The sequence below is a fragment of the Gorilla gorilla genome, chromosome 6 (genome assembly GCF_029281585.2).
Source record: "Gorilla gorilla gorilla isolate KB3781 chromosome 6, NHGRI_mGorGor1-v2.1_pri, whole genome shotgun sequence".
NCBI lineage: Eukaryota > Metazoa > Chordata > Mammalia > Primates > Hominidae > Gorilla > Gorilla gorilla.
The window spans coordinates 89,432,677-89,456,362 of record NC_073230.2 but is presented as its reverse complement, the minus strand read 5'-3'; the positions used below and the strand labels follow the sequence as shown (position 1 = coordinate 89,456,362).

The window sequence follows — 23,686 nt, the reverse complement described above, 5'->3', positions numbered from 1 at the left end:
GCTGGGATTACAGGCGTGAGCCACTGCACCTGGGCTTTTTTTTTTTTCTTTATCAGAAATGGGTTTTCACCATGTTGGCCAGGCTGGTCTCACCCTCCTGACCTTTTGTGATCAGCCTGCCTCCGCTTCCCATAGTGCTGGGATTACAGGCGTGAGCCACCATACCCGGCCTGGACTCAGTTTTCTACCACTGGATCATTCATTAACACATCTGTTAAGATGTGTGTTGAGTGACTCAGGCACCGGGCTCTGTCATGGGCCCAGGGGAGAGAAGAGGGAACAGTACAGCCGTGGCTGCAGCTCCCACAGGCTTTTAGAGCCTTTACATCAACTCAGGTGACCTTAGTTTACATTTTTGCAGATAGGAAAAAGGAGTCTTGAGGTATGCATATTTGTTAGGATGCTTTGATGATTCGCAGCAGAAAAACTCAAAGCAGCCTAAAAATAAAGTGGAGGCTGCACACCGTGGCTCACGTCTGTAACCCCAGCACTTTGGGAGGCTGAGGCAGGAGGATTTCTTGAGGCAAGGAGTTCGAGACCAGCCTGGGTCACACAGGGAGAGCCCTGTCCATACAAAAATTTTTAAAATTAGCTGGGTGTAGTGGCGCATGCCTGTGGTCCCTCCCAGCTACCAGAGAGGCTGAGGTGGGAGAATCACTTGAGGCCAGGAGTTTGATACCAACCTGCACAACATAGCAAAAACACTATCCTTATAAAATTTTTTTTTTTTTTTGAGAAGGAATCTCGCTCTCTCACCCAGGCTGGAGTGCAGTGGCGTGATCTTGACTCACTGCAATCTCTGCCTCCTGGGTTCAAGTGATTTTCCTGCCTCAGCCTCTGGAGTAGCTGAGATTACAGGCGCGCGCCACCACGACCGGCTAAGTTTTGTATTTTTAGTAGAGACAGGGTTTCACCATGTTGGTCAGGCTGGTCTCGAACTCCTGACCTCAAACGATCTGCCTGCCTTGGCTTCCCAAAGTGTTAGGATTACAGGCATGAGCCACCACGCCCAGCCTATAAAAATTTTAAAAATTAGCCAGGTGTGATGGTGCACACCTGTAGTCCCAAGTGCTCGAGAAGCTAAGGCGGGAGGATCACTTGAGCCCAGGAGCTGGAGGCTGCAGTGAGCTGTGATTGCGTCACTACACTCCAGCCTGGGTAAAAGAGCGAGACCCTGTCTCTAAAACATATTAATTAAGCGGATAACTTGGCTCACATATCTGAATCTTTGGAGGCAGGTTGGGCTCAGACCTGCCAGTCAAAGGTGACCAGAGCTCCGGTTACTTCTCTGACCTTCTCTCGGCTCTGCACTCTCCCTGCAGCTTCCCTTGTTGCTGTTCCACTTCCGCGTTCCACTTATGAGTCCAGATTCCTGCACCTCGCCCAGAAGGGGCTTTGTGCGCTGGATCATCAGCTGAAGTCCTGGGCTTTGCTTTGATTGGGTCATCTTAGGTCACAAGTGCAGCAGGACAGAGAACACCGTGAGCTGATTTAGACCACTCAGGGGCCACTTGGGGTCATTCCCTGGGCATCTACAAAGCGGCAGAAGAGTAGGATGGAAGCCAGGGAAGCAGCAACAGGGTCAACCTCAGTTACCCTACACTTGTCCCTGTCGGAAGAGGGCTGCCGGTACAGACCCCTTGAAGCTTTTTATCTGCTTGAACTAAAACCACCGCCTGTGTTTGCTGAGGTTGCCGACATCTGTCTGAGAAAATATGCAGGAGCAGCAAGGTTGGGGGGGCTCACAAAAGTTCGAGCACTTCCTGTGTGCACACTGTATGACCCGATTCACACACTTGGACACATTTAATCCTCCCAACCACCCTAGGGGGTCGAATTCAGTGGAAAAGAGAGCGGCGGCTAAGGGCACCTCCAATGGGGAGGGTGTCGGGGCAAAGCGACCTGAGACCCCCAGCCACATCCTGCAGGACAAACCAATGTCGGCAGGTGAGTACGGGGTGGGAATAGTGTTCCAGGCAGAAGGAACAGCGAGTGTCAAAGCCTCTAAGCCTGACAGGGTGGGAGTCTGGCCTCGGATCTCCAGAGATCCAGGAAGACCCTGCACAAATACTAGAGAGAGGGGTCTGAAGGAGACAAGAGGAGGGAAGGTTTTTGTTGTTGTTTGAGAGGAAGTCTCGCTCTGTTGCCAGGCTGGCGTGCAGGGGCCCCATCTTGGCTCACTGCAGCCTCTGCCCCCGGGGTTCAAGCAATTCTCGTGCCTCAGCCTCCCGAGTAGCTGGGATTACAGCAGCGCTCCATCACGCCATGAGGCTCCTTGCAGCTAATTTTTTTTTTTTGAAACAGAGTCTCACTCTGTCGCCCAGGCTGGAGTGTAATGGCGCGATCTCGGCTCACTGCAACCTCTGCCTCCTAGATTCAAGCGATTCTTCTACCTCAGCCTCCCGAGTAGCTGGGATTACAGGCATGCGCCACCACGCCTGGCTAATTTTTGTATTTTTTAGTAGAGACGAGGTTTCACCGTGATAGCCAGGATGGTCTCGATCTGAGCTCGTGATCCTCCCGCCTCGGCCTCCCAAAGTGCTGAGATTACAGGCGTGAGCCACCGCGACCGGCCGAGGTAAGGTTTTCACTGGGGTCTCTTCCATCTGCCTGGCCGCCAGGCCACGTATCCACTGAAGAGGCAGAGGATCAGGATGGGAAGACTCCAGGGACCACCTAGCTCAAGACCCGCAATCAGGCGGCTGCAAGGCTAACCGCGTAACTTAAAGAAGTGAAGCCGACTGACGTGAAACAGAAAGAAAAGAAGTTAACTGGCCGGCCAGCGTCAGCAGGGGCGGCCAGTGTCACCCTGCCCGGGGACAGCACCCCTGTTTCGTGGCGAGGACACGGAGGGCCAAGGGGGCGGGGCCGGGCTGCCCTGGCCACGCCCGGACCGCCTGCTCCCCGCCCAGGGCCTGCACAGTTGGCGCCCACCAGCATCAGCGTGAAGGGAGCTCCTCGCCGGCTGGCGACGGGGCTGCAGGGCTCGCTAGCCGCTCACCTGCGTGTGAGCGCGGAGCCCGCAGTACCCGCCGTCCGGGCTCAGAGGACGTGACTCCCCGACCCTGCGCCCGGCAGTCCCCGGGGGCCATGCGCCCGGCCCAGGCTCGGAGGTCCAGCCCAGCGGTGGCTCAGGCTGCGCGCCTGGCTCCCAGCCTCAGTTTCCCCATTGGTAAAGCATTGACGGTGGTTGCGGACGGCTTCTGCGGACAGAGCCTTGGGCTCCGACGTCTGCGCGGGTACCGGCAGCACCCCCACCCCGAAGGGAGGGCGGGACCTGGATCTCGCGACCGCTGCCCCAGGTCCCCGCCCCCGGGCCCTACCGGGCTGAGGTCGGCAGGCCCCGCCCCCCGCCCACGAGGAAGTGGCTGCTGCTCCGGCGCGGAGCCCAGAGCCGGTTCGGCGCGTCGACTGCCCAGAGTCCGCGGCCGGGGCGCGGGAGGTGAGGGCCGTGGGAGCGCCCGGAGGTGGGGGTCAGGGGAGCCACCTGGAGGTGGGGGGACGCGTAGATGTGGGGCGCCGCCTGGGAGTGAGCGGGACGGGAGGGATGAGAGGGGGTGCAAGGAGGGGACCGGGGGGAGCCTGGAAGTGAGGACGCATAGATGTGGGGCGCCGCCCAATAGGGGCACGGGGATGAGTGGGGGCGCATGGAGAGGAGGGGGCGCGGGGACGAGGGGCTCACGGAAGGGAAAGGGAGCCCTGGGATTGGAGGGGGCGCGGGGGTGGCCGCAGGGCCAGACTGTGGAAACGCGGGCTCCCAGCGCACCGGGCGCCCTCGGGGCGTCCCCAGCCCCCGGCCCCAAGCTTCCGCCTCGTGCCTTCCGCCCCTGCTCCCCGGCCCCCATCCCCGGCCTTGCCTCGCGGTCGGTCGGTGTCGCCCCGTTCCTTCGGGCCGGCGGGGCCCCACGCCCAGTCACTTCCCCTCCATCCCCGGAGCCTTCCGGGTTGCAGCCGCCGGGAAATGAGCTGGCGTCCCCGGCCGCCCCGCCCCTGCCCTCCTGGCCGCTCCCGCTGCTCCCACCCGCCTCCCCCGGGCCAGGTCCGAGGGGTCCCGTACGGGGCGGGCCTGGCTGGCGGGGTCCCGGAACGCACCCCTCAGCTGCGGGGCTCCGCGGCCAGGGCAGATCCGAGCAGCCCCTCCCTTTCCGGAGGCGCTGGGAGAGCAGCCAGGCCGCCTAGGGCGGGGCGGGGCGGGGCCGGGCTGCACCCGCGGGCAGTGAAGGGATCAGGAGTGCAAGCCCTGGGGAGTCAGTACTCCCTCTGCCTCCTCTGCCAATGCAGCCCGGAGGCTACCACCACCCATCCCGGCCGGGCGCGGTGGCTCACACATAGAATCCTAGCATTTTGAGAGGCCCAGGCGGGAGGATCACTTGAGGCCAGGAGTTGGAGGCCAGCATGGACAGCATTGCGAGACCCTTTCTCTATTAAAATAAATAAATAAAATGTAGCCAGGCGCTGTGGCTCATGCCTGTAATCCCAACACTTTGGTAGTCGAGGTGGACGGATCACTTGAGGTCAGGAGTTTGAGACTAGCCTGACCCACATGGTGAAACCCTGTCTCTACTAAAAATACAAAAATTACCCAGGCATGGTGGCACGCACCTGTAATCCCAGCTACTCAGGAGGCTGAGGCAGGAGAATCGCTTGAACCCGGGAGGCAGAGGTTGCAGTGAGCCGAGATCACGCCATTGCACTCCAGCCTGGGCAACAGAGCAAGACTCCGTCTCAAAAAAAAAAAAAAGTTAGCCACGTAACATGCCTGTAATCCCAGCTACTTAGGAGGATGAGGCAGGAGAATTGCTTGAACCTGCCTTGGCAGTGAGCCAAGACTGTACCACTGCACTCCAGCCTGGGCAACAGAGCCAGACTCTGTCTCTAAATAAATAAATAAAATCTTAGGGACCTAGGTAGGAGTGCCAGCTTCTCCCTTCACTGGCCAGTGACTGGTAAGCCACCCAACTCCTGCCAGCCTCAACTTTCCTTATCTGGAAAATGGGAACCTTAAGGACTGGGAGGCTGAAATGCAATACTGGCAGCGTGTCAGGCGCTGACAGTATAAACGTGCGTTTGTTGCTCACCTTGATCATAGTGTTCCCCCAGGTGAACCTAACTTCCTGGCCTCCAAGATTTGGGGTCAGAGTCCAAAGCTGCATCATTTAGTAGAAGCCGAGTGACTTTGAACAAATCGTTGCTTTTGTCTGAGCCTGGGTTTCCTCCTGTACAAACTGAAGGTAAAAAGCAAACAGGCTGGGTGCGGTGGCTCACGCCTATAATTCCAGCACTTTGGGAGGCTGAGGCAGGCAGATTACCTGAGGTCGGGAGTTCGAGACCAGCCTGACCAACGTGGTGAAACCCCATCACTACTAAAAATGCAAAATTAGCCAGGTGTGGTGGTGGGCACCTGTAATCCCAGCTACTCAGGAGGCTGAGGCAGGAGAATCGCTAGAACCTGGGAGGCAGAGGTTGCGGTGAGCCGAGATCATGCCGTTGCACTCAGCCTGGGGTGACAAAGCGAGACTCTGTCTCCAAAAAAAAAAAAAAAAAAAAGCAAACAAAAAATGTCTCAGGCTTGCTTCAGGGGGAGAATGGTGAAAGTTCTGGGTAAAATCGCCCTGATGGATGCCAGTAAAGTTCGTTTCTTACATATGTCTGTACATAATCCATTGATAGGTCTTTTTCTTTTTTTTCTGGAGTCCAGGTCTCACTGTGTTGCCCAGGCTATAGTGCCATGGCTTGATCATAACTCACTTTAGCCCCAAACTCCTGGGCTCAAGGGATCCTCCTGAGTAGCTGGGATTACAGGTATGTTCCTCCATGCCCAGCTAATTTTTAAATGTTTAGTAGAGGTAGGGTTTTGCTGTGTTGTCCAGGCTGGCCTCAAACTCCTGGCCTTAAGCGATCCTCCTGCCTTGGCCTCCCAAAGTGCTGGGGTTACAGGCATGAGCCTCCACGCCTGCCTTATAAGTGTTTTCTTTTTTTTTTTTTTTTTGAGACAGTGTCTTGTTCTGTTGCCCAGGCTAGAGTGTGGTGACACCACCTTGACTCACTGCAGCATCTGCCTGCCGGGTTCCAGTGATTCTCCTGCCTCAGCCTCTCAGGTAGCTGGGATTACAGGTACATGCCACTATGCCTGGCTAATTTTTATATTTTTAGTAGAGACGGGGTTTCACCATGTTGGCCAGGCTGGTCTCGAACTGCTGACCTTAGGTGATCCGCCCGCCTCGGCCTCCCAAAGTGCTAGGATTACAGGCGTGAGCCACCACGCCCGGCTTTTTTTTTTTTTTTTTTTTGGAGGTGGCGGAGTTTCACTCTGTTGCCCAGGCTGCAGTGCAGTGGCACAATCTCAGCTAACTGCAACCTCTTCCTCTCGAGTTCAAGTGATTCTCTTGCCTCGACCCCCTGAGCAGCTGGGATTACAAGTGCCCACCACCAAGCCCAGATAAATTTTGTATTTTTAGTAGAGAGGGTTTTACCGTGTTGGGCAGGCTGGTCTCAAACTCCTGACCTCAGGTGATCCACCTGCCTCCGCCTCCCAAAGTCTGGGATTACAGGTGTGAGCCACCGCGCCCATTGGTTGATAGGTCTTTTCTAATATTAATAATTACATAGCATCTCAACATGTTAATGTCACAATTTACTCTTTCCATATTATCACCTGGGTTTTTCCACACTGTCACCATTATAAAGACAGCTATTATAAACATGTTTCCTTTATTTTTTAGATGAGGTTTCACTCTGTCACCCAGGCTGGAGTACAGTGACGAGATCTTGGCTCACTGCAACCTCCACCTTCCCAGCTCAAGGAATCCTCCAGCCTCAGCCCCTCAGATAGCCAGGACTACAGGCGTACAGCATCACATCCCGCTAATTTTTTTTTTTTTTTTTGGTAGTTTTTATAGACACAGGGTTTTGCCATGTTGCCCAGGCTGGTCTCCGAACTCCTGGACTCAAGCGATCCACCTGGCTTGGCCTCCCAAAATGGTGGGATTACAGGCGTGAGCCATGGCACCCAACCTGTTTGCTTTTAAAAAAGAAAAATGGGGCCAGGCGCGGTGGCTCACACCTGTAATCCCAGCACTTTGGGAAGCCAAGGCGGGTGGATCACAAGGTCAGGAGTTCGAGACCAGCCTGTCCAACATGGTGAAACCCCATCTCTACTAAAAACAAAAACAAAAATTAGCCGGGCGTGGTGGCGGGCACCTGTGGTTCCACCTACTGGGGATGCTGAGACAGGAGAATTGCTTGAACCTGGGAGGCGGAGGTTGCAGTGAGCCAAGAATGCACCACTATACTCCAGCCTGGGCGACAGAATGAAACTCCATCTCAAAAATAAAAAAGAAAAAGAAAGAAAAATGTGTTGCTGTTTTCTTAGGACCAAATGGGTGTATGTGACCAAAGAATGTTAATTTTCTTTTTTTTTTTTTTTTTTTTTTTTTTTTGAGACGGAGTCTCGCTCTGTTGCCCAGGCTGGAGTGCAGTGGCGCAATCTCGGCTCACTGCAAGCTCCGCCTTCCGGGTTCACGCCATTCTCTTGCCTCAGCCTCCCGAGTAGCTGGGACTACAGGCGTCCGCCACCACGCCCGGCTTAATTTTTTTGTATTTTTAGTAGAGACGGGGTTTCACTGTTTTAGCCGGGATGGTCTCCATCTCCTGACCTTGTGATCCACCCACCTCGGCCTCCCAAAGTGCTGGGAGTATAGGCGTGAGCCACCGCGCCAGGCCAGAATGCTAATTTTCAAGTTCCTGTTAGTGTTATTCTGCTCTATTAATATTTGGTCCCACCCACTTGTTGAATTGAGTGCCCTTCAGAAGAATTAAACCAATTAGCAACAAATGACAATTTCTCTACAGCTCTGCTAGCATTGAATTTTGTGTGTTTTTGTTTTGTTTGGATGACTAACCGGTGCTTTAATGGTACCTACGATTGTTTTCATGTGTGTTTCTTGACTTCACTCTGCGTGGTTGGTAAGACTTCAAGAGCAGAGCTGGAGAGGGAAGGATAGGGGTAGCAAGGGCTCTGACCCAGCATAGGAAGTTGAGTAACCGCTTAGCACGGTGCAAATTAGCCTGCTGGCTGCTCTATCCAAGAACTGCCTGAGCTGGGTGGGGACTTCCCGGAGCGCCTGTAATGCTGAGATCTTTCCTCCAGGCAGCTCCTGCTTGGTTTAGCCTCAGATACAGCCAAACCTCTGGATTCAGGGAAACCTAGGGAAGCCAGGCAAGAAGGGTCCCGCAGCCTGTGCCTGGTCTAGCCCCAGCCTCATCTGGATAAAGATGGGAGGGAAATATTGGCTGAGGGCACCCAGCCAGTATGAAGAGAGCTAGAATGTAAACCCAGCACAGTAAGGGAGAGAGTATCAAGGCCCAGGACTTTAGAGTGCCTCACCACCACCACCCCGCTGCTGGGCAGCCTGAGGCTTTCTTTGCCTGGCACCACCATGCCTGGCTAATTTTTTTTTTTTTTTTTCCAGTGGAGACGGGGTTTTGCCATATTGGCCAGGATGGTCTCAAACTCCTGACCTCAAGTGATCCACCCACCTCGGCCTCCGAAAGTGCTGGGATTACAGGCGTGAGCCACTGTGCCCGGCTATCCCCTCCTCTCTCTGGTTCCTCAACATCAAACAGGCCCACAGTGCTGGCTCACAGGGCCACAGTGGTAGTGGGTTGGTGTCCTGGATCCCTCCCCCAGGAGCCATCACTGAGACCTTATGCTGTCAACACTCGTGGGTGAAGCAGCCCTTGTATTTTTCTCCTGAGACATCCATAGCAGGGTAATTGGCAGGCGGGGGTGGGCACACGCTGGCTCACGCAGGTTTGGTAGGTGAGAGGTTTTCCTGGGGATGATGAAGTTGGAGTGTCCCCGGCTAGAATCCCTGAGGCAGGAGACTGGAGCCCCGTGGCAGCACTGGCTGAGAGAAGCCACTCCCTTTTTGCTCTCCCACTTCCTCATTGATAAGATGTGGGGGTTGGGGAGTTATCGCAGAGGTGCTTTGGTTTCAGCTGCTTTGCAGAAGTTATGGAAAAAGGGAAATGAGTCTTCCTCTCTCTCGCCCCCTTAACACTTCTCCCTTGCCCCATTTAAGGGGTTTGTTCAACAGACTAGGAAGTATTTCTGCTAATTCATGCTAAAGTGTGATTGGCTGATAGGTGTGGTCTCAACCTCCCTCCTCTGCCAGTCACTAGTGTACCACTGTGGCCATCTTTTCCAGCCCCTCCTCTGCCCCTTGAGTATGTCTGGGTCCTAGAAACAGTGGTCAGGGCTCTTCAAGTCCTCTCGGTTGCCCTTGCCCACTGGCACACGTGGGGGTTGCTGTCTTCAGCAGAGCCAGCCACTCCGTCTTCACAGCCAGGGCAGAGATGTGGCTGGGCACACAGCAAGCGTGTGACCACTGATGCTGGGATGTCAGAGTCTGTGCATCAACCCAGGGTTCTGAGTCTGAGCTCTCCCACCCTCATCCCCGGAGGTTCCTTCCGTCTGGGCCTCCTGGGGCTGAAAGGGAGGGAAAAATTGGCCTCAGCTGGAGTCCTGGGGCCAACCAGAGCCTAGGTGGAGTGTGAAAGTGGGCTTCTGGCCTTCACCCTGCCCCTGCCCTGCTGGTGACCTTGGACCATGGGGGTTGTGGGGGTGTAGAGGAGCACTGTGAATCAGTCACAGGCCTTGAGCTTCTCTCTGCACAGTGTTGGCATCGGATGTGGGTGGTGATGTCCCAGCCCGGGAACACAGGAAACGCTCAGGGAAACCCCCATCAGACCTGCTGACATGGCTGAGGGCGCTGAGGTGGTGCTTCCGGGGCCCTCACCTTACACAAAGAGGCCTTATAAGGAGAGAGAGGCTGCAGAGGCAGCCCCAGTGGGTGCCGGGTGCTTGTTCTGGGTAAGGCTGCCCACACGTGCAAAGTGTGCTTGTGGACACAGTGCGCTTGCGTGTGTGCAAGGCCGAGCATACATGTGTGCAGGCCTGCAGTGTGCCTGTGTGTGAGGCTGAACACACATGTGCATGTGGGCAGTATGGTCATGTGTGCAAGGCTAAACATGTGCTTAAAGTGTGGGGAGGTGCAGTGTGCTTGTGTGTGTGAGGCTGAACACGCATGTGTTTGTGTGTGTGGCCTGACCCTGCGCTGCGTGTGTCTACTTGCTCAGCAAATGCTGACTGGGGACCCACCGGGGTCCTGTTCTAAGCATGGAGGAAACATGAGGTCCCTGCCCCATGCATGTACACATGTGTACGTGTGTGTGTCCTGTGCTGCTCCAGGAATCTTCCAGGACATCCTGTTACAAGTGAAAGCAAGCGGTTTGGATCTGGAGTGAGCAGGAGGTGGACAGGGCCTTCCAGGCAGTGAGCGCAGGGGGCTTTGTGTTGCGACCTCTGGCAGGCTGGTCACTGAGCCCTGTGGGGCCAAACTGCAGCCCCAGGCAAAGGTCGTTCTGCCTTTCCCTTGTGCGTGGGCCCAGATGCAGTGCAGGATGGGCCAGCCCCTGGGCAGGGCAGTGACGGGGCAGCCACTGGCCTCCTGGGGCATTCAGGGTTCCCAGTCCTGGTTGGCTCCCAGCCCAGGCCCTGAGACCCAACACAAAACTGCCAGTCTGGTGAGGGAGGCAGCCACGTTATCTAATGGCTGTCACTGGTGACTCTGGGCAGGTGGCCTCGGCCCCCACATCTGTCATCTGGAGCTGACCTGGAGCCTGGCATCCCTCCCCAAGTGCAGCCAGACCTCCCTGAAGGTCCAGGGCTGGTGGGAGTGTTGAAGTCAAGAATGTGTACAGAGCACCTGGCCGGGCGCGGTGGCTCACGCCTGTAATTCCAGCACTTTAGGAGGCCGAGGCGGGCTGATCACTTCAGGTCAGGAGTTCGAGACCAGCCTGGCCAACATGGTGAAACCCTGTCTCTACTAAAAATATAAAAATTAGGTATGGTGGTGCGCGCCTGTAATCCCAGCTACTCAGGAGGCGGAGGTTGGAGTGAGCCAAGCCTGCGACATTGCACTCCAGCCTGGGCAACAGAGTGAGACTTCATCTCAAAAAAAAAAAAAAAAAAAAAAGGATACTTTTTTTTCTAGAGCTGGCAAGGAGGGAGTATCCAGAAAGTGCTGGATGGTACTAGTTAATACATTTTATTTTAGAGACAGGGTCTGGCTCTGTCACACAGTGGTACAATCATAGCTCACTGCAGCCTCAAACTCCTAGGCTAAGCAATCCTCCTGCCTCAGCTTCCTGAATACCTAAGAATACAGATGTGCACCACCACACCTGCAAATTTTTTTATTTAAATTTTTTGTAGAGATAAGGTCTCACTGTATCACCCATGCTTGTCTTGAACTTCTGGACTGAAGCAATCCTCCTGCCTAGGCCTCCCAAAGTACTGGGGTTATAGGTGTGAGCCACTGCACCTGGCCCTATTTAATAAAATTATTTATTTATTTATTATTTTTAAGTTATTTTTTCACACACATTCATTCCTAACCTTTTTTTTTTTTTTTTTTTTTTGAGACAGAGTCTTGCTCTGTTGCCCAGGCTGGAGTGCAGTGGTGTGATTTTGGCTCACTGTGACCTCCGCCTCTCAGGTTCAACAGATTCTCCTGCTTCAGCCTCCCAAGTAGCTGGGACTACAGGCATGTGCCACCACGCCCAGCTAATTTTTGTATTTTTAGTAGAGACTCACCATGTTGGCCAGGCTGGTCTTGAACTCCTGACCTCAGGTGATCCACCTGCCTCGGCCTCCCAAAGTGCTGGGATTACAGGCATGAGCCACCATGCCTGGCCTCATTCCTAACCTATGTAATGATAATATTTTTGAGGGCTGGGTAGGGTGGCGTGAGCCTGTAGTCCCAGCTACTTGGGAGGCAGAGGCAGGAGGATCACTTGAGCCTGGGAGGTCCAGGCTGCAGTGAGCTGTGATCACACCACTGCACTCCAGCCTGGGCAACAGAGCGAGACCCTTTCTCAAATATACACACACACACACACACGTTTGTGAGAACGTACTCTGTTGGTCACTAATGGCAATGAAAAATTTGTTCAGCAGATATTTCTTGAGCACCTACTATGTGCTAAGCATTTAAGCGGTGGAAATAGAAACGAGAACAAGATAGAACAAAAATGTGTCTCTGCCAAGCTGGTTCTATTCCAGCAGGAGAGGAAGGCAGCGGGCCAGATCAGTGAGTGCATGTCTGATGGTGACTGCTGAGAAAATTTAATCGGAAATAGGGAATTACGAAGTGCTGGACCGTGGGAGGTGCTGCAGTTTCCAATGGAGGGGGTCAGGGAAGGCCTACCCAAAACTTGACATTTAAGCACAGACTTGAGTGGCAGCACCAGAGCGAGAGCCGTGTGTGCCGGTATCTGGGGGAAGAGTGTCACAGGCCTAGGGAACAGCCAGCATGGAAGCCCGAGGCAGGTGCATGCCTGTGTGCCCCAGGATTGGCCTCTGGTCGGCTGGGGAGGCCTGCTCCTCAAAGGGCACGTCAGGGCTGGTATATCGCATCCATCACAGGCTAAGAGTAACCGCCTCGTGGTTCCTCCTCATAGAGGCCAGGTGCGGTGTGTCATCTGCTTCCAGCTCTCAGCATCTCTGCTGGGAGGCAGGATTCCTGTTCCCATTTTACAGATGAGAAAACTGAGGTTAAAAGAAGGCAGGTGATGTGTCCCCGGGCATGTGGCTGGGCAAGCAGTGCCACTGGGCTCCTCCACTTCCAGGTCCCTGTGATGCTGGGAAACTGAGTCACGGAGGCGGGGAGAGATGTGTTTGAGGAACTGGGCTGAGACCGTGATCTCACCCCCGTCAGGCCTGGTGGGCTCCTCTGACACTCAGCGGCAGGTGGAGGAGGCTGGGGACAGGCTGGCAGGGGCTGAGCTGGGCTGACGGGAGGATGAGTCGCTGCCCTCTGCCAGGGTTCCCCTTCAGTGCTGGGGCTAGTCTAGGGGGCTGCAGTCAAACATCTCCCTCATTCTGGCCGAGTGTAGTGGCTCACACCTGTAATCCCAAATACTTGGCAGGTGAGGAGGGAAGATCTCTTGAGCCTAGGAGCTTCAGACCAGCCTGGACAGCATTGTGAGACCCCCCCTCTCTACAAACAAATCAAAAATTAGTTGGGCACAGTGGCACATGCTTGTAATCCCAGGAGTTCATGGCTGCAGTGAGCCATGATCACACCACTGCACTCCATCCTGGGCCACAGAGAGAGACCCTGTCTCAAGAAACAAAAGTCTCCCTCCTTCAGTTCCCCAAGGCTGGGTCCTCCCCAAGAGCCATCACCCAGGCCTCGCCTAGCCCTGTGCCTCCTCCCAGCCCTGGGTGCAGCCAGTGGGTGTCTGGATGGAGAATGGGATGTATCTGTTAAATATCTGCCTTTGCCTCAGCCATGAGCCCCTGCAGACCGGCCACTTCCCCTCTCCCCGTCTGAGCAGTGTGGGGGAAGACCAGGGCTCTGGGCACGGCAGGGCCAACTGCCGTGTGCTGGACACCTTTCTAGGTGGTTTATGAGATTACTTCATTTTTTTTTTTTTTTTTTTTTCTGAGATGAGTCTTGCTCTGTCACCCAGCCTCCTGAGTAGTGGGGATTACAGGCAGGCGCCACCACACCTGGCTAATTTTTTTTTTTTTTTTTTTTTTGAGACGGAGTCTCACTCTGTCGCTCAGGCTGGAGTGCAGTGGCGCGATCTCAGCTTACTGCAAGCCCCGCCTCCCAAGTTCACGCCATTCTCCTGCCTCAGGCTGGGACTACAGGCGCCCGCCACCACACCCGACTAATTTTTTGTAGTTTTAGTAAAGACGGAGTTTCACCATGTTGGCCAGGCTGGTCTTGAACTCCTGGCCGCAGGTGATCCGCCTGCCTCGATCTCCCAAAGTGTTGGGATTACAGGCATGAGCCACCAGGCCTGGCCTGGATGACTTCATCTTCATCCCATCCTTAATGGGGCAGGGGAAGTTGTGGGGGGGGGGCGTCGTCCATCCTATGAGGAAACCGAGGCACAGATGACAAGTGAGGGGCCTGTCCAGCTTGGAGTCCTAGCACCCCACCCCGCCCCAGGGAGCATCTCCCCTGTAGTACCGTCTCCTCCACCCTGTCCCTGGAGCCTCAGAGACATCCTGTGAAAGCTGCCCTTTTATAAGGAGGGAAACTGAGGCCCCAGGAGGGGAAGCAACATGTCAGGCCAGTTGGGAGCCAGGACTGGCCCCTGCTGCTCCTCTCTGCAAACTGCTGCCCCTCTAGACTGAGGGGCCTCCCTGGTGTGAGGCCTGTGAGGATCATCTGGGGCCTGGTATCGGTGAAGTCAGGGGCAAGGTCGGGGCTGACGTGGATTCTCTCGTCCTCTCTCGGGCACAGGAGCCAAGCTGCCATGGCCTACCACAGCTTCCTGGTGGAGCCCATCAGCTGCCACGCCTGGAACAAGGACCGCACCCGTGAGTGCTTGCTGGGGGCTGGTGGGTGGCTGCTTCCACCTCCTGGGATGGGGACCAGCCAGAGCACACATGGGGACTCTGGAGCAGCCAGGCCCCCGGACCATGGGCTCCATGTGGCTGTCCCCTGGCCTCACCCCGGGTCTTCCAGCTGACCAGGGGCCTCCTGGGTTAAAGTTTAAGGAGGGAATGGGCCAGTTGCGGTGGCTCATGCCTGTAATCCCAGCACTTTGGGAGGCTGAGGTGGGTGGATCACTTGAGGTCAGGAGTTCCAGACCAGCTTGGGCAACATGGTGAAACCCTGTCTCTACTAAAAATACAAAAATTAGCTGGGCGTGGTGGTGGGTGTCTGTAATCCAGCTACTCGGGGGGCTGAGGCATGAGAATTGCTTGAACCCAGGAGGCGGAGGTTGCAGTGAGCCGAGATTGCACTACTGCACTCCAGCCTGGGCAACAAAGCAAGACTCTGTCTCAAAAAAAAAAAGAAAAGAAAGAAAAGAAAGAAAAGAAAAGAAAAGAAAAGAAAAGAAAGAAAGAAAGAAAACGAAAAAGTGACCAAGAAAAAGCCTTTCAGAGGAGATGACATTTTGACATTTACCCAGAGACCCAGAGGAGGAGAGGAAGGGAACTGTGCCCCAGCTGGGGAGGGGCTGGCAGGTGCAGGGGCCCTGAGGTGTCAGCAGGAGCAGCGAAGGGTTCCTGGTTGGCCAGAGCGATAGGGTGAGGAGAGGTCCCAGGGTTCATTGCTGCGAGTAAAGGACAGCCAGTTCCAGGAGAAGAGAGGGTGGCCTAGCAGGGCCTGAAGGACTTCAGGGGGCCCCTGCAAGGCAGAAGAGGAGAGACTGAGTCATGAAAGGTGAGGTGTTGTTGCCTAGGTGCACTGTGTAGTGTGTCCTGGCAGAGGGCAGTCATGGAGAGGGCCCCTCAATCTCCCTCCATCTCCCCTTCAGAGATTGCCATCTGCCCCAACAACCATGAGGTACATATCTATGAAAAGAGCGGTGCCAAATGGACCAAGGTGCACGAGCTCAAGGAGCACAACGGGCAGGTGACAGGTATGTCAGGGTGGCTGGGACCACCGTCCTGAAAGGAGGTGGTGGGTTGGGGGGGGTGGTGCAAGGCAGGGCATGGCCACTCATTGTGAAGCATCTACCCACTCTCCGTGATACCCAGATTCAAACTGGCTTCAATTTTAAGGGGACTGTGTTGGCTCATGTTACCAAAAAACTCAGAGGGTTGAGGGCTTCAGGAGAGGCTTGATTCAGCAGCTCCACATGACCAAGAACCCATCTTTTCTGCCTCTTGGCTTTGCCCTCCAGCATGTTTGCTGATAGCATGGAGGGCTCTGACACTCCCTCATAAGCTCTAGGAGTGCCCCCTGGTGTCACTCTAAATAAGCACTGGATCTCAGTAAAAAGTGCTTGCTGGGCCGGGTGCAGTGGCTCATGCCTGTAATCCCAGCACTTCGGGAGGCCAAGGTGAGTGGATCGCTTGAGGTCAGGAGTTCGAGACCATCCTGGCCAACATGACTAAATGTTGAAAAATACAGAAATTAGCTGGGTGTGGTGGCACGCACCTGTAGTCCCAGATACTCTGGAGGCTGAGGCAGAAGAATCGCTTGAACCCAGGAGGCGGAGGTTGAAGTGAGCTGAGATTGCACCACTGCACTCCAGCCTGGATGACAGAGCGAGACTGTGTCGCAATAAAAACAAAGAAAGAAAGAGGCCGGGTGCGGTGGCTTGCGCCTGTACTCCCAGCACTTCGGGAGGTGGAGGCGGGTGGATCACCTGAGGTCAGGAGTTCAAGACCAGCCTGGCCAACATGGTGAAACCTCATCTCTATTAAAATACAAAAATTAGCCAGGCATGATGGCGGGTGCCTGTAATCCCAGCTACTTGGGAGGCTGATATGTGAGAATTGCTTGAACCCGGGAGATGGTGGTTCCAGTGAGCTGAGATCGCGCCAGTGCACTCCAGCCTGGGCGGCTGAGCGAGACTCTGTCTCAAAAAAAAAAAAAAAAAAAGATTGGTGGTACACGCCTGTAGTCCCAGCTACTCAGGAGGCTGAGGCACGAGGACTGCTTGAACCTGGGAGGCAGAGGCTGCAGTGAGCTGAGATCATGCCACTGCACTCCAGCCTGGGTGACAGAGCGAGACTCCGTTTCAAAAAAAAAAAAAAAGTGCCTGCTGGGCAGATACAGCTTCCACCTGGATGGTGGCCTTTCAGCCTCTCCCATGTGGCCACCATAGAGCCACCTCTGCCTGAGTGTCGTCAGCCTCCTGTGTTCCCTCCATCCCCCCACAGGCATCGACTGGGCCCCCGAGAGTAACCGTATTGTGACCTGCGGCACAGACCGCAACGCCTACGTGTGGACGCTGAAGGGCCGCACGTGGAAGCCCACACTGGTCATCCTGCGGATCAACCGGGCTGCCCGCTGCGTGCGCTGGGCCCCCAACGAGAACAAGTTTGCTGTGGGCAGCGGCTCTCGTGTGATCTCCATCTGTTATTTCGAGCAGGAGAATGACTGGTGGGTACCTAGGTAGGGCCAGAGTGGGCTGTTAGGGACCAGGGGCAGGACTAGAGTGTCCCCGGGAAGCACCAAATGGGATGTCAGGACCCCTGTTCCCATGACCCTGGGGGAGTCCATCCTCTCCTCTCTGGGCCTCATTCATGAGGCAAGGGCCTCTCTGCAGCGCCCGGATGTTCTCACTGCCAATGACATCCACCACACCAGAAATACATCTGGGGGCACCTCACTAAGCCCTGCACACACATTAGTCCTGACTTCCCTGCAGCTCCGTGGACTGGGCATTGGTCACTGTCCCCACTTTACAGATTAGCAAAGGCCCTGTAGCAGTCACTTTCTCAAGGCACCACTCACGAGCTCGCAGCCACATCTTGTTCCTTTTTTTTTTTTTTTCAGACAGAGTCTCACTCTGTCACCCAGGCTGGAGTGCAGTGGCATGATCTTGGCTCACGGCAGCCTCTGCCTGTGGGGTTCAAGCAGTTCTCTGCCTCAGCCTCCCAAGTAGCTGGGATTACAGGCACCTGCTACCATGCCTGGCTAATTTTTATATTTTTAGTAGAGATGGGGTTTCACCATCTTGGCCAGGTTGGTCTTGAACTCCTGACCTCATGATCCACCCGCCTCGGCCTCCCAAAGTGTTGGGATTACAGGCGTGAGCCACCGTGCCCAGCCAATTTTTTTTTTTTTTTTTTGAGACACAGTCTTGCTCTGTCGTCCAGGCTGGAGTGCGGTGGCACAATCTCAGCTCACCGCAACCTCTGCCTCCCAGGTTCAAGCAATTCTCCTGCCTCAGCCTACTGAGTAGCTGGGACTACAGGCACGCGCCACCACGCCAGGCTAATTTTGTATTTTTTAGTAGAGATGGGGTTTCTCCATGTTGGTCAGGCTGGTCTTGAACTCCCGACCTCAGGTGGTCCTCCTGCCTCCGCCTCCCAAAGTGCTGGGATTACAGGCGTGAACCACTGCGCCCGGCCTTATATATATTTTTGAGACAAGGTCTTGCTCTGTCGCTCAGGCTGGAGTGCAGTGTTGTGATCATAGCTCACTGCAGCCTCAGCCTCCTAAGCTCAAGTAATCCTACCACTTCAGCCTCCTGAGTAGCTGGGACTACAGGCCCAAATCATTTATTTATTTATTTTGTAGAGATAGGGTCTTGTCACGTTGTCCAGGCTGGTCTTGAACTCCTGGCCTCAAGCAATCTTCCCACCTCAGCCTCCCAAAGTGCTGAGACTACAGGTGTGAGCCATGATTGCCAGTCCATGTCTTAGTTTTTAATCTTCTCCCCTGCATGGCTGAGGGCAGAGGCCAGCCAGGAGCATCTGAGAGACCCAAATTTGCATCCCACCATGGCCAGTTAGTAGTTGTGTGACCTCTGGTTGATGGCATCACTTTGCTGAGCCTGTTCTGAGGGTGACTGTGTGCCCTAAAGGATAGAGGGCACAGAGTTCCCACTCCAGAAGCGACACAGCACATCCCTGCCGCCCCAGGGCCCTGACGGCCTTATGGGCTGGCAATGCCCAGTCGCCTCTCTCCTGGGTCTTTGGTGGGCTGCAGGGAGCAGTGGGAGCCTGGAGTCCCTGGTGCTGAGGTCCGTGAGTCCCACCTGCCTGTCCCTCTCTCCCTGTCTGCCTGACCACCATGCCCAGGTGGGTTTGCAAGCACATCAAGAAGCCCATCCGCTCCACCGTCCTCAGCCTGGACTGGCACCCCAACAATGTGCTGCTGGCTGCCGGCTCCTGTGACTTCAAGTGCCGGTGAGACAGGGCGCCATGGGGGAGGGCGGGGCTGACGTCAACTGACTGCTGACATCATAGCGGGGAGCCGCACCTGAAAGCTCTACACCCCAGCTTCTAGACCCGCTCCAGACCTGCTACCAGTGGACGACCTGGGCGTCGGTTGAAGGTTCTAGTTCCTGGGGAACCCTTCATGTCTCAGCTGGATGGGCCTCTGCCCACCTCTTTTATTTTTTTTGAGCTAGGGGCTTGCTCTGTTGCCCAGGCTGGAATGCAGTGGTGCAATCATAGCTCACTGCAGCCTCCAAATCCTGGACTCAAGCGATCCTCTTGCTTCTCAGCCTCCCAAGCAAGACTACCACGCCCAGCTAGACAGGATTTTTTTTTTTTTTTTTTTTTTTTGGAGACGGACTCTCGCTCTTTCGCCCAGGCTGGAGTGCAGTGGCGTGATCTCGACTCACTGCAACCTCCGCCTGCTGAGTTCAAGCGATCAAGCGATTCTCCTGCCTTAGCCTCCTGAGTAGCTGGAACTACAGGCGCATGCCACCACGCCCAGCTAATTTTTGTATTTTTAAATGTAGAGACGGGTTTTCACCATGTTGACCAGACTGGTCTCGAACCCCTGACCTCAAGTGATGCATCTGCCTCAGCCTCCCAAAGTGCTGGGATTACAAGCTTCAGCCACCACGCCCAGGCACCTGTTAACCCTTTAAAAAAATTTTTTTTTTTTTTTTTTTTTTGAGACAGTCTCACTCTGTTGCCCAAACTGGAGCACAGTAGCGCAATCACAGCTCACTGCAGCCTTGACCTCCTGGGTTCAAGCAATCCTCCCGCCTCAGCCTCCTGAGTAGCTGAGAGTACAGGTGCACACCACCATGCCTGGCTACTTTACCTCTACTTTGCCTATCCCGGTAGGATCTTTTCAGCCTACATCAAGGAGGTGGAGGAACGGCCGGCACCCACCCCGTGGGGCTCCAAGATGCCCTTTGGGGAACTGATGTTCGAATCCAGCAGTAGCTGCGGCTGGGTACATGGCGTCTGCTTCTCAGCCAGCGGGAGCCGCGTGGCCTGGGTGAGCCACGACAGCACCGTCTGCCTGGCTGATGCCGAAAAGAAGATGGCGTGAGTCGAGGCCATCCCCGGGGGAGGAGGTGAGTGCAGAGGAGTGGGACACCGTGACTCACAGCTCTCTCCCCTCAGCGTCGCGACTCTGGCCTCTGAAACACTACCACTGCTGGCGCTGACCTTCATCACAGACAACAGCCTGGTGGCAGCGGTGAGGAATAGGGAGGGGAGGGAGGGGGTGTGGTCACAGCAGGTCTCCGAGAGAGCCCAGCAACTCTCGCCTCCTCCCTCCTTTCTCCTGCCTCCCTCCTTTTTTTCTTCCTTGCATTCTCTCATGTACCAGAATTGGGCAGAACAGGTTGGGTTATGCTGCAGTAACCAAAAGTCCCTGGCTGCAGTTGCTTAACAGAGTAAAGATTTGGCCAGGTGCGGTGGCTCACGCTTAAAATCCCAGCACTTTGCGAGGTTGAGGTGGAAGTATCACTTGAGGCCAGGAGTTTGAGACCAGCCCGGGCAACACAGTGTGAGACCCTTGTCTCTACAAAAAGTTAAGAAATTAGCTGAGTGTGGTGGTGCACCTGTAATCTCATAATCCCAGTTACTTGGGAGGCTGAGGCAGGAGGATAACTTAAGCATGGGAGGTCGAGGCTTCTGAACTGAGCTATGGTCGTACCTCTGCACTTCAGCCTCGGCGACAGAGAACCTGTCTCAAAAAAAAAAAAAGAGCCAGGCCCGATGGCTCACACCTGTAATCCCAGCAATTTGGGAGGCCAAGGAGGGCAGATCACCTGAGGTCAGGGGTTCAAGACCAACCTGGCCAACATGGCAAAACCCCATCTCTACTAAAAATACAAAAATTAGCCGGGTGTGGTGGTGGGCGCCCATGGTCCCAGCTGCTCGGGAGGCTGAGGCAGGAGAATTGCTTGAACCCAGAGGCAGAAGTTGCAGTGAGCCAAGGGTGAGCCACCAAGACTCCATCTCAAAAAAAGAAAAAAGATATTTACTTCTTGCTCACATTTTATGTCCAGTGTGGGTGTTGTGAGGGGCTCTGATGGAGGCTGTCCCCAGCATGCTGTCCCAGATGCGACGAGGGAGCTGGAACCTGCGGAATCATGCCCTGGGTCTTAACATTTCTGCCCACATTTTATTGGCAGGTGCAATGGCAAGGCCACGCCTAATGCAAAGGGCGAGAGTTCGGGGTGTGCGGTTCCTCCAGGTGTCCAGGAAGGGCACTGCTCTCCCTCCCCTCCGCCCACATCTGTCAAGTCCCTTTTCACCCCTCTGCAAACATAATTGGGGTGCCAGGGCCAGGTCAGGCTTGCTTTTTGCCTAGAAAAGCAACCAGCTGCAGGGGTCTCCCCTAGAGCAGGTGTAACTGGCTGGGCAGGACAGAAGGCGCCTGAGCTCCCAGGGAGTCCCAACGCTGGCCTTGCTGGGGGAGGTGGCAGCCCCCAGCATCACCCCCGGTTTTGATACATCTGCAATTCGGGCCTTCCTCGCTGTGGCCCGTCTGTGTCCTTGAGCTGGCATCTGCCTCCCGGGCGGCCAGACGCCCGCCTGGCCTCCCCTCCTGCCTCGGTTTCCCCTCCGCGGCGCTCCAATGGCCCCCGCCCTCCGCGCAGGGCCACGACTGCTTCCCGGTGCTGTTCACCTATGACGCCGCCGCGGGGATGCTGAGCTTCGGCGGGCGGCTGGACGTTCCTAAGCAGAGCTCGCAGCGTGGCTTGACGGCCCGCGAGCGCTTCCAGAACCTGGACAAGAAGGCGAGCTCCGAGGGTGGCACGGCTGCGGGCGCGGGCCTGGACTCGCTGCACAAGAACAGCGTCAGGTGAGAGCGGGAGCCGGGCCGGCGGGTGGGCGGGGCCTCGGCTCGCCCAGAAACAGCGTCGGGTGAGGAAGGGGCCTGGAGTCTTCCTCCTGGGGCGTTGTGCTGGGACCGTGAGGACTGGGGACCCGGAGGGAGGGTAGGCGTGCCCTCAACTCGCTGCGCCGGAACGGCGTCGGATGAGGGGCGGGCCCGGACACGAGGGGACAGGGCCGATGTGTGGGCGGGGCCTCGGCGCTGCACTAAAACCGCGTGGGGCAGAGGCCGGCAGAGGGCGCGTAGCGGGCCCAGGGTAGGGAGTGGCTTCGACTCGCTGCGGAATAACATCGTTAGTTGTGGGCGGGGCCCATCTTGATCTCACCATAGCAGCTTAGGTGCTAGTGGAGCCCGGGGTTGCATAAAAATAGCATCAGATGGGGCTGAGCAGCTAGCCTCGCTCTGCGTTTCCGGGACTTAGCTAGGTGGGGACTGTCGTAGGGCTGGCCCCTGCGGTTCTGTGGGGTGGCCAGGCAGTGACCAGCGGGCTTCCTGGGCGGGGTCACAGCTGGGGCGGGTCTATTGCTAGCACTTAGCGAGGTGGGGGCGGAGCTGAGGGTCTCTCTGCAGCCTTCTATGGATCTAGGGTGGGATGGGGAAAAGAGGCTCTCCAAAGCCCAAAAGCTGCCAGCCACACGTGTCCACCCCGCGGCGAATCAGAGGGAGCGGGAGCTGTATGGCAAGACTGGCCAAGCCCTTCGGCCTGTAAAACCTCCTGTGTCCGCCAGATCCGATGGCTTCCTCAGATGAAACACCTTTGTCCAGCTATCAGCTTAGTCCCTGGCTGCCCCCACCCCCATCTCCTTTTGTCCTGTCCAGCTGCACTGCTGGCACTGTGTACACTCCGCAGACACACGTGTCTTTCCTGCCTCCCAGGACTTGAGTGTCCTGTCCCATTTGCCTGCACCTCCATGCCACTGCTTGTCCCCAAGGCAGAACTGACTTCTGAGCCCACTACACCCCCTCTCGGTACTTCTCACTAAAGCCCGCTCCCCAAGAAGTCTGGGAGCGCCTGGTGGACAGGGTGGGCCTGAGCCCAGCGCCAGCACAGGTTGAATTCATAAGCTCCTCTTCCTCTTTGCAGCCAGATCTCGGTGCTCAGCGGGGGCAAGGCCAAGTGCTCGCAGTTCTGCACCACTGGCATGGATGGCGGCATGAGTATCTGGGATGTGAAGGTGAGGCTTGCCCCTCCTGGCTTCCCGCCATGCCCCCCAGGTCAACCCTTTCCCCCCATCCCCACTCCCTGGAGATGACCCCCATCCTTCACTCCTGCAGAGATGGCACTGCATGGGGATGAGGGGTGGGGGCGGCCCCTTGACATCTGGGCCTTGGTGCTCACTGGGGCACCCGTCTTCAGGGCCGGGATTCAAACCCAGTTGACAGACTCCAAAACTGCAGGTTCTCTGCCCTCTGCTGTGCTGGGGCTGAGATGGGTGATCAGGTCCCTGGGAGTGGGGTGCCTGCAGGACAGCTGAGAACCAGCCTGTCCGTTCTGCCTCCCTGCAGAGCTTGGAGTCAGCCTTGAAGGACCTCAAGATCAAATGACCTGTGAGGAATATGTTGCCTTCATCCTAGCTGCTGGGGAAGCGGGGAGAGGGGTCAGGGAGGCTAATGGTTGCTTTGCTGAATGTTTCTGGGGTACCAATATGAGTTCCCATAGGGGCTGCTCCCTCAAAAAGGGAGGGGACAGATGGGGAGCTTTTCCTACCTATTCAAGGAATACGTGCCTTTTTCTTAAATGCTTTCATTTATTGAAAAAAAAAAAAAAAATGCCCCCAAAGCACTATGCTGGTCATGAACTGCTTCAAAATGTGGAGGTAATAAAATGCAACTGTGTAAAAAAAAAAAAAAAGTAATTATGGACATGCTTGCCTATGTGGAAGGAGAGGTTTTTTGTTATTTCCTTGGGGTCTTGCTAAGTTATCCAGGCTGCACTAGAACTCGTGGGAGCAATCCTTCTGCCTCAGCCTCCCAAGTAGCTGGGACTCCAGGGAGAGATTGGTGTTTGCACAGCCATAGGTAGATAGCTTATTTTTACTGCTTGCCAACAAAATTGATCCTGAAGCCCAACGGCCTTATGCCAAATGGTTCCCTCCCCACTG

General features: G+C 55.6%; 1 protein-coding gene across 4 annotated transcripts; it reads left to right on the top strand.

The window, feature by feature from the left end:
- The first annotated feature begins 2,890 nt into the window (after positions 1–2,890).
- Positions 2,891–23,436, top strand: ARPC1B (actin related protein 2/3 complex subunit 1B). 4 transcript variants are annotated; one of them, XM_055393156.1, is made up of 10 exons: positions 2,891–3,239; positions 14,325–14,401; positions 15,349–15,453; positions 16,703–16,925; positions 18,572–18,679; positions 19,574–19,780; positions 19,859–19,934; positions 21,346–21,551; positions 22,669–22,759; positions 23,091–23,436. In XM_055393156.1, exons 1-10 carry the CDS (start codon positions 3,091–3,093, stop codon positions 23,127–23,129), a joined length of 1,281 nt encoding a protein of 426 aa, XP_055249131.1. In that variant the 5' UTR covers positions 2,891–3,090; the 3' UTR covers positions 23,130–23,436. The 4 variants fall into 4 exon arrangements, with proteins under 4 accessions (XP_055249131.1, XP_018886274.3, XP_055249134.1 ...); XM_019030729.4 differs by lacking the exon at positions 2,891–3,239 and adding an exon at positions 3,292–3,442; XM_055393159.2 differs by lacking the exon at positions 2,891–3,239 and adding an exon at positions 3,362–3,467.
- The last annotated feature ends 250 nt before the right edge of the window (positions 23,437–23,686 follow it).